At 38.5% G+C, this 13493-nt stretch overlaps 1 protein-coding gene across 2 annotated transcripts in view; it reads left to right on the forward strand.

Annotated features, from left to right (window-relative positions):
* maml2 (mastermind like transcriptional coactivator 2) overlaps positions 1-13493 on the forward strand; it is a 71795-nt gene that overhangs the window by 45046 nt on the left and 13256 nt on the right. For both annotated transcript variants that reach the window (XM_079885852.1, XM_079885853.1), the window contains exon 3: positions 7028-8287. In XM_079885852.1, coding sequence (XP_079741978.1) covers positions 7028-8287 — 1260 coding nt within the window. The remainder of the gene's footprint in view (positions 1-7027; positions 8288-13493) is intronic.

Below are 13493 nucleotides of genomic sequence, written 5' to 3' on the forward strand. Positions count from 1 at the left end.
ACATTTTTGATGACATTTATGTTAAAACAATTTTGGTACTGTTGGGTCAACACTTCTGTAAATCTGAATCCTGAAGAAAACCATATCCACTGTGTTATACAGTACAGAGAGGACAGTGGCAACAGGGCAAAACCTCTGAAAAGCTGTCATAAAACGTTCCAATTAATGGTCACGCTGGATTACAAACACTTTATCAGCAGACATGCACATGGTGCACGTTGTGTGGCAGGTTTTAAGATTCCGGTTTGTAAGCATATACTGTATGCTGTGATAACGGTAAAAAGCCTGCATCTTTACAGTGACATAATCTGGTTGCTATTACTTAAGAGGATTCTGGGTAATATGTTTTATTTTAACACTGTGACACCACATTATATTAAGATTAGCAATTTGTGTTTTTAAAGCTGCAATGTGTATTTTTGTGCCAATAGTGGCTTGAAATGGAATCGTAAATAGAACTTGATTTTTAATCTTTCTGAAGTAATGCACAGTGGGACTTACTATAAAGTGGTGATGATGTATTTTTGATGATCAACCGAGAAGTTAGCATTACTTTAGTTCTTTCAATGAAAACCCAATAGGATTTTTCTGTTGGCTTTTTGATAATTGCAGAAAATAAGCTTGTGGCCAACAAAAGTTTATGATTCTGACATATTTTTTCATAACTGAACACAACTTTTATGAATTTTGAAGCCTAGGCTTAAATGCAAATGCCAGAAGTAAAACGATAAAAGCTGTAAACGAACTCACCATAATTTGGATGAACCATAGACTGTTTATATCTACTCTACTCTTTATTTCTAAAACTTCAGCACATGCACAGTGCATCAGTCACTACGTTTAGAAACAGAAAGCCAAAGCTGCACGATTAATCGTTAAAAGATTGTGATCTTGATTCATACACTAACAAGACCTTATTCCTAAATGAAAATGTGTCTATTAAATCCCAATCACACCGGAACATTCAAATCTGTCGCCGCTGATCCAGAGAGCGATGTCTGCGGTAATGATCAAAATAGACTAAATCACATTTTGAAAGTAACTTGGGACTTTTTTTAATGATTATATTGTTACAAGTGACTGTTAATAAAATGATCTGTCATTGAATCATTCATTCAACAGACTAGTTTAAAAATGACAATTTATCCAGTCATGAAGCCAGTGAAGTCTTTATGAATGAGTCATTGAATCATTCATTCAAACATAATAATTCAAGTTAATTAAAAATTTGTAAATAGACTGAAGCAATTATCATTTTGTCAGAACCTCTAGTAACTGACATGTTATTTTGTTCAGTTGTCTCTTCAGAATTCTGGGAGAATCATATGGAAGCTTTGTTTCCGCCACAAAATAAAAAAATTTAAATGATAATTGCGACTTTTTATCTCACAATTGCGAGTTTACATCTCGCAATTCTGACTTTATTTCTCAGAATTGCGACTTTATATCACACAATTCTGACTTTATAACACGCAATTGCGAGTTTATATCTCGCAATTCTTTGTTTTGACCTCAGAATAGTTTATCTCACAATTCTGACTTTATAACACGCAATTGTGACTTTATATCATGCAATTCTGACTTTATATCTCCCAATTGCGTATTATAAAGTCAGAATTGTGAGATAAACTATTCTGAGGTCAAAAAAAAGAATTGCGAGATATAAACTTGCAATTGCGTGTTAAAAAAATGTCTTTATATCTCACAATTGCGTATTATAAAGTCAGAATTGCGTGATATAAAGTCGCAATTGCGAGAAAAAAAGTCAGAATTCTGACTTTATAAGACGCAATTGCGACTAAATAAAATAATAATAATCGTGATTCTCAATTTATCCAGAATCGTGCAGCTCTATTGCAAGCATAAATGGCATTTTTGCCTTGAATACATATTTTAAAGATATGTCAAAAACCTTTTCTAGCAGATATTTAGCAAATATTCAGTCTCTTACCAGTTCTTTCCCATGTTTATAATGTACAATGTAAGACGTTCTGTAAATAAACATAAGTACCACAGCATTGCACATTTGGTGCCAATATTACTAATATGTTCCAATTTAATATTATTTCAGATCTAAGCTACCCTTTCAATCAGATCAATTGAGGTGTTTACATGAAGCCTTTTCAGTCCGATTAAGCTATCATTCCGCATTTGGGAGATATAAGTCACAATTATCTTTTTTTTTTTTACTCAGAAGCAGAAATGAGAAATACTTTTAACGTTGAAAAGCTTTATCACTTCAGCTTTAAACCAACAGCTGATTTTCTCGATGTTTACTATAAAGTGGTTTATAGTCACTAATTTCCATGCTAGAAGATCTTTGTCTACATGAGCGTTACCCACAGCACACTGCCTAGTGCGCCTCAGTGGAGCGATGTTACTTTACAATATTAATCTGCCGTCGTGTTGGTTTTCAGCAAGAGCAATGTCACGCGTGCGATACCTCTAAGCCTTCGCACGGTTTGTGCTGAGAGCCGTTTCTTCTCCTCCCTCCAGGAGTCACTTTCAAAGTGATGTTCTCTGAGCTCATTAAAGCTTAATCAGAAAATCTATTTTCAGGTCACTTGTAGCTCTGTCAGGAGGATTTCCGATGAATAGAGGGCACTGTTTCTCCGCAGCCCCTCCGCCAAAATGAACACATTGTATTATCAGACCGTTTCAAATGTGGTTGGCATACCGACAAGAAACTCTTTGCCTTAATATGCTACATCTGGTTGGTGGCCGTTATCTGTGTCACCATGTGAATATTTTATAGAGATGTCTTGTTTAATCTGGCGAGGAACTGTATAAGGTAGTGACACACATGGCTGTCACTGGGATCTTCTCTCAGCATGGGACACAGTTCTTCACAGGCCAGTGTTTGACTTGTTTTGGGAACTGAGATACGCTTATCTATCTTAAAAAGCTTCCTTTATAAAATCCCATCATAGGAAATAATCTACTGTTAACACCAAGTAGGGACATGAAGAAAGATTCTGGAGTGTTGCAATCTTGTTTCATCAACTAATATAAATAATGTTGAGGGAGGTGGCAAAGAGTTTGTGAAAGCATAGAAAGATTCACTGATGTAGCATAAAATCCTGGCTGATCGTAAAGTGCTGTTCTTGTGTTGTATCATTTTTAGCAAGCATCAGTGTTTCTCCTACTTTTGGCTAAGTATTACATTTGCATGTAATCTATCTGGCACTATGTGTGAATGATGAATGATACATCAGACTGTGCAGAGAATTGAGCTATTATTTTTCTGAGCGCTTGTTGGATAATAAAACAAGCGGAAAAATCTAGTGGTCAACCAGTTTGGGATTTTTAGGGGCCAATAACCTAATTTTTGCAACATTGTAAATACGTGCCACTACATGCATTTTTGCAAAGCTCCGAAAATGTATCTATGCATACAATGCAGTTACCAGCTGAAATGAACACTAGTGGCAGTAAAACACAACTTTCATTCCTTTTCACACAAATTATTATTACAGGGGCATATTATCAATTAATAAAGACTTATTTTCATGCGGTTCCTTGCACAACACTATGTTATGACATCAAACCACTTTTAAAGTTGATGTCTGTAGGATTTTTATGTTACAATACATTGTCGTTCATGGGTTTATCTCCCCCAAAAGTATAAATACTGAGCCGCTCAGACCCTTCAATCTCTTTCCAGCCAATGAAAAAAGTCACATATCGGCCAGTTGATCAGGCCAAAATATAGTTAAATGACTAAAACAACATTTACATTGAAGGAGGGAGCATCTCAGCCTTAGATAGTTTGCTAGTCTTAGGCTTTTAATCTGGGGTATGTTTCCCAAAAGCATTGTTAGCCAGCTATAGTTGCAAGGTCCGTTGTTACTAACATAGTTCAACGATTTGGCGTTTCCTGAAACTAGCAGCGAACACTCAGGCTTTGGTTAGAAGCATAGTTTCTTGTTAGTTAGACAAGTGTGAACTTACATAGATCATGGCTTTGTGGAACAATAGAGTGCATTAGTACCCGCCCCCTTTTTCAGTGGCGTTGGTATTTTTTCCATTCATGTTTCCCATAGGTTAAACCATAGATTCAAATCTCATAGATTTTTAAAAGTCTTCATTATAGCGTTATAAGCCATGAACCAAACCAATCAGCTACGAAGGGAATCATAATATTACAAACTTTGATTTGAAGCAATAAAGTTGGTAACACTATACAATAAGGTTGATTAGTTAACATTAGTTAATATATTAACTAACATGAACTAACAATGAGCAGTACTTTTGTTACAGTATTTATTGATCTTTGTTCATTTTAGTTAATAAAAATACAGCTGTAGGCCATGATCTATGTAAGTCCACACTTGTCTAACAAGAAACTATTGGAGCTAAGGAACCCGCAATGAATCTAACATCAAACAAATAAAACCACAAGGAGCAAAAATAGTGAAGCAGTTATCTCAGTTTGTGAAGAATACATTGTGAAGAAAGCTGCTGAATAAATGAACCCCATGCATACTGGAGTCAAGTGTATGCCAGTTACATGCATGTAAACATTTTTGTTGTTTTGTGTAAATGAACTATAATAATCTGACATTAATTGTGATCTTGAATTAATTAAGTTCCAGAAGGTATTACTCCATCACATGACATCGACAAACTTATTTTGAACCAATGTGGGTCAAATGTGCGACCATGTTACTACAGTTTCAGAAAACAGTCACAACAAGCTAGTACATTTTTACAACGATACATTGTATTATGGAAGTTAAGCAGCGAGTTATGTTGTTGTACGAGTAATGAACCTTTTTTGGCAGGATGTAGTTGGGTTTTGAGCAGCACATACTGACGGGCTAAAAACCTAATAGGAACCACATAGCACACTCTCACACACCCTGATGTCCAGCCTAATTCAAATCTTGTTTCAGCCCAATGAACTTGTTTGAACAAACACAATTTGATGTCATTTGTTATCCTTAACCTGGATGAGTCAGAAAAGTAATTTGATACTGATGTCAGCATGCCAAATATAGCTAATTGAACAATCATAGTGGGTATTGAGAGACAGAGATGGTGGTGGAGTGTGGAGAATTGTGATCACTCCCAGTCCTGAAGGCATAAAACATCCCAGCCCAGTAATATTTCCAGTAAATGGAAATGTCTCCAATTTGCCGCCACAGCGAAAACCGCACCACAGTCACCCGTCCCTGCGCTGATAATGATGTTGGGTTGAACACACATCTCTCTCTGTAGGCAATAATGTCAGATGGTGTTTAAATAACTTTGCATATCCATGTGCTGGCAATATTGCGGCTGTGTGGAAATAACGTTGGTTATGTTGGTTTCGGTCAGCAGCTACTTCATGATTATTCTGTCTGTTAAATTATATTAATCATTCTCCATCACACAACTGAAAATGTGCAGATGCAGGAGCTTTGTTGGTGTAACGTATTGTAGTCAGGTTCATTTTCTAACTCTAGTAATTGCCCTTTAAAGTAAAAATGATTCTATATACAAGTATTGGACTACATACTTAAACAGCGCTTATGAGTCATTGTTGAAGCCTTATTTACATAAATTAAGACTTGAGGAACAAAGGGAACCATTTCACACAAGGAAAATGCTGCTATCTTTACAGCAAGCTAACAGTGGGAAATGTAATTCATGCAAATGAGGGACACAGATAAAGCCTTCTTTTGTCTAACATCATCTATCTAGTGGCTAAATTTACCACACAGCTAATACTAGGTTTTGAGACAATAGTTTTTGGAATATATTTTTTCAGCAAATGTTGTTAGGGAGCACAGACCTGCTGCTAGTGAAACGTGGATTAGTGGAGATGCTAAAATCTTATCCAGGGGATATTCATGATATGATTAGGATCGGGTCTCATTAACTGTAGGATTGTGTGTACACACACATATTTGTGTGTAAAACCTGTGTGTGAACGTTTCCACAAGGAAATTGATTTATCAATACGTTTGCAAATAAATAAATTTAGGTTAAGGTATAGAACCAACCCCAGACACAAATGCAAAAATCACTTGTGGTGGCATTAGACACATGGAATGTGTTAAGAAAAAATGTGTATCAATACTGTATGTATAATTAATAAGAGACCCTAAAATAAGTCCTATTTCAGAGTCATAAAAATATATAAAAAAACTACATTATAGGTGTGATAGGCGCTGCATAAAAACAGCTGGTTTTTGTGTGTGTTTCAGCTGGTTTTGAGAGTGGCTTTGCAGAAATATCTTGCTATGCTTGCTCTCAGGGCAAGAGCATATCTTTAGAGGGAAACACATTTGCAGAGAGTGATGAATCGCTGTACAGAAGATGGTTTGTGCATGTATTATGCTAATTACTAACTGTGGGCATGAACTCCTTAATTTAAAATGAATCTAGATTCAATCACGTTCGAACGAGTGTAAGAATACATGTATGCGCGTGCACCCCTGTATAAAGCATTAAAACATTCTTTGTGCACATAAGCACTCAACACTCAACAGTTATTAGTAATTGAGACCAAATTCTATGTCTAGCACATACATTCTTAGTAAGTAGGAGTCTAACCTATATCTGTAGACATTACCCTAATAGGACCCTGTGGGAAATCATAAACTTTCTATATTAAATCAAATACGTCTCTTTTGAAATGCAAAATGGGCAACTGAACAAGGGTAAAGAGTATCGGCTGTAAATTACAAAACTCCATCAATTTTCATAGAGATAATTCACCCAGAGAACACATTTTTCATACACTAATATTTAGAACTCCCTTCATAGTTGTAATTGGTTTGAACCATCAAAGAGTATTTTAATAAGAGTTCATTAATTAGATAGAGATGGTCTTGTTACATTATGTGCCCTTGTCTCCCGTTTGAGCAGAAAATTAGTTCATTTTGGCTGAAAAAAGCTAGCGTGAGGCTTTTGAAGAAATCTTTTGATGAAATTTGTAGAAAAATATGCCTTTTAATTGTCTTCTTTTTTTTTGCACCTGATTTGTGAAACATAATGAGTTGAATAAAAACTTTCCATTCTTTCTCCATTCTTTTTTCAGCAAGGACTTAGGAGAAAGATTGAAGCACAGTCTCCTGGATATACGCCCAAGCAGAATGGCCTCTCCTGTGGAGCGTCAGGATCCGACTTTAAGCGCCTTCGCATGGAACCCAGCTCTTTTCGACCTGGATCCTGTGCTTTAGCTTCAGGACAGACTCAAAGAATGGTTGGGGATGCCACCCAGGGTAACATCCTTCGAAGAAAGGACACCTTCATGATGCCTCATGGAGTTGGCAGTGATTTATTCAACATAACTCTAAGGGATATAAAGAAGGAACCGATTGAAGTTCAGACCTGTGGCCAGTCGTCCACAGATCATGCCCCATTGATGTTTGACTTCAAAGATGAAGTAAGTGGACAGATTGACCCAGAGCTTCAGGACTTGTTCGATGAGCTCACCAAGAACGTGCCCTCACTCAACGATCTAGAGCTAGAGAAGATGCTAAAGCAAGATGATGACTTTGGTCTGGATCTGGGCCGACCCAGTTCAGCTGGTGCGGCTCCTCCATGTATTCACCTGGATAAGCCAATCAAGACAGAGTACTCACCAGATTTTAGCCAGGCAGCTGGAGGCTCTCAACAACTAAGACCAGCCTCTGCTGGACCTTCCTTTTCTATGGCCAATGCAACTTTATCCACCTCAACCATCACTTCAGGGCACCATGGACAGGTACCTACTGGCGGTCCATCTAGAGGTCTTCCAGCATGGCCTGAGATGTCACATGCTGAACAGTTGAAGCAAATGGCTGCTAACCAACAGCAGCCCAGCCCTATGCTTCACAACCACCAGCAGAGTCAAGCAGGAGGGGTTAGGAACTGGTCTTCTGCATTAGGTGTTCACCAAACTCCTGGTTCTTTCAATCAGGAGACTCTTCCTGGCAATGCTTCCCTTTCTCAGCAGAGACTTAACGCTCAAAGTGCCGGTCAGGCCAAAGGCATGTCCAACTGTTTTCTCAAGCCCAATGGATTCAACCCTTCCCATCACATCGACACAAAGGTTCTCAGCAGTAAGCCCCTGCTGCATTTCAGCCCTAAAGCACCACCTTCCACCACAGGCAAACAAATGCCCATCATGGCCGTTCCACCTAACAAAACAACCATACAACCGCAGCCGTCTACTGCAGGCCAGGGCATGCACTTTCAGAACTGCCAGCTGCCCATGCAGTCATCTCCCTGCTTACAAACTAAGCCTTTAATTCAAAGGCCTCAACTCAGTCAGCATGGTGCTGGAATCGGTTTCAAAATGGCACAGCAGAGACAGGTAAGAGCCTGTGTTGGTCCGTTTAACGATTGTTGCTTGTTTGACTGTATATGCTCCCACGGACATCTTGTGTAAAAGCCAGAACACACTGGGTCACATTCACTAACTGTCAGAGTGACGATTCTCATTTTCTCAATGCATCGATTACAAACCCATGCACTGCACTCTTTGTTGCCTTTTAATGGATCGCGCTCAATCTCTGTTCATTGACACTTTTTCTGAGCAGCTTTCTGAGAACCTTGTTTGCTCTTTCATCAGGACAGTGATTGACTATAAACATTAGCAGATGACAGCTCTATCACACTGTAATTTCGATTTGAATACACAGAAACCGTTGATAAATCTGCCAACTCATTGTGTGACCACTACTGCTGAAATAGGTTGCTTCATTGCTTGATAACTTCACTGCTATAAACAATCTTAAGCAGTTTTTCTGTTTCTTACTTATAACACATTAGGAGAAGTATTTATATAATCCTATGAATGTACTTAAAAAATAATTGGATCATTAATCGAAATCCAAAAAATAATTGGATAATTAATCGAAATCAAATCAATTAATGTCTTAATTGATGTTTTATTAACAAAGTTCGGGAGGAACACATTCAAATGATCTATCCAATCAGCATGAGAGGAGGCCCAGACAGCAACATAATGTCAGCCCAGATCTGGCCCACATCTGGTACACTTGGATTCGACACTATGTTGCTGTCTGGGGGTCTATATATATTTATATTTACATTACATTTAATCATTACGAATTATAAGGAGAACAATATAAGCAAAGCAAGTTTTTTTTAGTAAGAGTTAGTATTAATAGGTCAAGTGTTGCTGAAAAAGATGCGTCTTCAGCAGTTTCTTGAATACTTGTTGATACTCACCTATGTTCCTCGACAGTTTTCTGCATCCCTCGGCCACCTGACACCTCACTTTTGGCAGGTTCCTATCCCAGCCAGAGATAACCAGTACTCTAGGTTTGGGCCAAAATTCCGAGCTTGGAGTCCTCCCCTCGGACAGCACGCCAAATACGCATACTCTTTTACCAAAGATTCACACCCCTGCTAACCATGCGTACACACACACTTCTGTGTAACATTTTGGAATATTTAAATAAATTTGCATTACATTTTATTCTGAAACCACACATCACAAAAATCACATACTCCCAGTGGTCTTGTATATGTGCCGCCCTGCTCCTCAGGTTTCACTCTCGCACAGCATTTTTTGTAACTTTGCAAGCGGCAATGCTTCTGAAGATGCACAACTTCGAATCGACTCTGGCCTAGCAGTATACCGGCAAACAGTTCGCTCTGCTCAATGTTCCGTCCGCTCCATGTGTACGCTCCGCATAGTTGATCTAGTTAGTTGATAGTTGCCCGAGTGAAATCTCCACGTATGTACCGCTCATGCTCTCTGGAAAAGCAAAGTCTGCTCAAATAACGTGCCGGCATGAAATTTTTCTGTAGTGGACTTGCTTCTGTTCACAATAGCCTCACTGTGCTGTAACATGATGTGGTATAGTCATGCTAGTAAAGTACCCTCTCGTTCACTGATCTGCTCCTCGATATATCCTCACATACAGTAATCTGATAATAGTTTTCTAGGACTATACTTTATTTTGATAATTGGTCAAAAATGTATCTGTTAAATCTTATTCTGTTGCATAGAACTTAATGAAGAATAATATATTGATATTTATTATTATTTTAATATATTTTCTGTCCAATTTTGGTGTGTTACTTTAAATAAAAGTATGGTTATTTTATTTTAATGGCTTGTATTTTTTAGATCAGATTCAATAACATTATTGAATTTAATTAAAAAGTAGAATACAATTATTAATTAATAATTAATAATTATTAAGAAAGCATTATTTTCGCTTTCAGTTTCGGGCCAGAATTTTCATTTCGGTGCATCCCTAATATTTGAGGGTGGCACACTTGGCATTGTTCGAGGATCTTGCTGTGCATTCTGTCAGGCAAAAGCACATCTTCAGAGATCGTCATATTGTTGAGAAGTTCCACGCAATATTTAGTGAATGAGACCCACCGTGCAACATCAACTATCTTTGTGTTGGACTGTATGATACGTCAAGACTTTAGTCAAATAATTATCTTTGCTACATTTTCTATTTAAACACTCTTATCACATTTTCGCTGTGCAGAGCAGGTTGTTCTTGACACAATAGAGTCGTTGTGTCAAAACCACACACCCTGCTTTCTTTCCATCTGTCAGCCTGTTGTGTTAGCCCATAGCAGTCTGCCAACTGCTTTAAACTCAATAGATCTGCACATTGCTGTAGGCCTGTTTTTCATTTTGTTTTTACTGATTGTTGTTGGTGTCTAGGCGGGTGTAGGGTGCCTTGAATTTGTATATACCCTCAAAGCAGTTTGATGGTAACCTGACTTTCTAGAGCATGGTGGATTAACATGCGAAACTTCTAATTTCTCCGCCTGTCACAGTCACTTGCCGTCAGGGCATAGATGCGCACAGCGGGATTTGCTAATTGGAGGTTGTTAGCTGCAAGGGACAAGTTGTGGAAAATGACAGTAATCTGCTTAGCCCAGTGCCGGAGGTTGAGGCACTGATTTGTTATGATTGGGGAGCTTTTGAACATCCCCCTTTTCAGTTTAATATAAACAGTATCTCTCAAATTGTTTTGTGGGAAATGATAACGGGAACCACACAAGAGGAGTCATCTTTACCCATTCCAAAAGCACATCAGATTGAGGGGAGTGTGGAGAGACATGCTTGATTTTGACACAAAGATGTTGTTCAGTCACATGAACAACATAAAGCTCTTTTTGCAGCCATTGATGGGAGAGTTGTTTAGGCTCTTTAAGGGCTTTTCATTGACCTTGTCTTGTGTTCTGTACCTAATGCACGAATCCAAATCCAATACACTTTTTTGTAATGTAAAATTAAGTTTTAGTCGTTTGCTGTGCTTTAAAGAAGTTGACTTGCATACTAAAGCTACTTGATTAATACTTTTAACTGTGGTGTGTTATTTGCTATTACAGTTTTTATATTTTAAATGCACTACATTGTAACTTCATTATTACTTATGTTTACTAATTACAAATATACAGTATTTAAATAAATGACATACTAGTTCCCTTTTCTACGGTCACTACGAGTTACGTCAGTGACTGACAAAATTGGGGGTTTCGCTTACAAAACGAGTTCTACAAAACGAGCCAATGGCATGGGAAATGCCATGGGTCTGCGGAATTGGCGCAACTCCACGCAACTCCGCCACACCGCGTGGGTATAAAGGAGGAGCGCCAGCAATCTCGCATTATGTTTCCTCGCTGAGGAGCCGAGACTGAACTCCAGGCCGTTTCAGCGGTACAGCGGTTGTGGCAGAGGGACATAACGTCTCCGTTCCCTACTCAATGAATGAGGGTTACATACGTAACCGAGACTTTCCCTTTCATACGGTCACTATTGGGGGTCCCAGTATAATCACACCACATCGGCTGTCTTCCAGTGCCCTGCGCAAGACTGAGCTCCCTGTCGTGAGACTAGCACGGACGAAGGGCTAGGCTTAACGCAGGAATACCAAGGTACACTGGGTAACATATCCCGGGAAGAATATGTAACACAACGCCTACCCATAGGTAGATGGAAGTTAGGTGTCTTATTCACACGACTATAAAAAAACTATGATACTAGTGCTTTGGCACAGTACTTTTTATGTACCGTTTTGACTATATTGCAGCTAAAGTCATTGTTCAGAATCATCCACAAGCTGCACATACGGGAGCAGAGTTTAAAAAACACCTTGTGATTAAAAATCACAGGCAAATGACTGGATGCATGTTTGGTTTTCACTCCAAACGATTCACTGAGAGATTCAAACTGAATTGCGAACCGAGTCATTTGACCAATTCATGAAAAGAACCAACTTAAAAAAAAATTATTTAGTTTTGAAAGCCAACACAAAGCACACAATTACTGTCAGAAAAAACATACAATTGCGGTGATTGTCAAAAATATTCTGCTTAGCAATAAACATGCTTCACTACCACCTTGCAACTGTGAAACAGTTATAAAATGGAAGTTTATTGCTATTTGTTGTGCAGGTACTGCCCAATACTTCTTTCTAGAGTTGAATTGGCTTCATGAATAATATAGTGTTAATATTGTCCATTATTCAGCTTAAAACTTTAAATTAACATTAAATTACATGATTGTGTTTTGATATTTGGAAGCATTTGTTGTGATTGATGATACAGCATTGATGGGGTTAAGTATGTTGCACCAGTGGAAATGAAGCCAGAATGTCTGTTCCAACAGGGAGAAAAATAGGCAATGGACAGTCTTCCCACAGTGAACTGAATTAGTAATGCCATGGAAATAAAGGTTCCGAAATGGTGCCGTGATCCCATCGGAGCCCTCAATAACTTTTGTTCAAGCTGAATTTTCTCCCACTGGGTGCAATACACAAAATGCATGTAAAGAGACCAGAATGTTGGGTCTGTTTCTTGTTTCCTTGTTCTCACAGCCTGCTGATCAGTTGTCAGCCCACAGTAAGTACGGCAAACAGGGTATCTGCGACATCACAGGCTGTCATAAGAGTCGAGTGGAAATCTTTTTATTGCCTGTGGAGAAAAAATGTACTGCATGCACTACCTGAGAGAGAAAAAAAAGCCTCAGACAGTTTAATATATCACATTGAGAGACCTGCGTGCCCCAAAAACTTCAAGCAGCGCCTGATACTTTCTGATTAAAGTGCTGTTACACTGACTAGTCAGTATATGCAGGAGCGATTCAAGTATTTCTGTCTGATGTGAGACAGCTGTGCTACAAAACCTAGTGAACTGCCTAACACTTCCTGCATAGCAGCCATCTATAGAAGCATTAGACAGTAACTGTAGTGGAAGCTCATAACTGACTGAATTAAAAGACTGTATGTTGGCAGCGATGCTGTGCATCACACTATTAGCACCCCCACAGAAGACTTGCCTCTCAGTTGGGTAATATCGGCTACCAAATATTTTGGGCTGAAACAGCCATTTTCAGTTTCGGGGCAAAATGGTTTTGGAGGGCTGAAATCAGTGACCGAAACATTTATATTTAAATGCGTTTGCTTACTCTTGCTAAAGTACTGTGTTCCCCCAACCCGATCTCACGGTAATTCATACGCATTTTACAAGGTGGCTAATTTGTACGAATTCATACGACCTCACTCGTTCGAATTCGT

Source organism: Squalius cephalus (genome assembly GCF_949319135.1).
Source record: "Squalius cephalus genome assembly, chromosome: 11".
Classification (NCBI taxonomy): Eukaryota; Metazoa; Chordata; class Actinopteri; order Cypriniformes; family Leuciscidae; genus Squalius; species Squalius cephalus.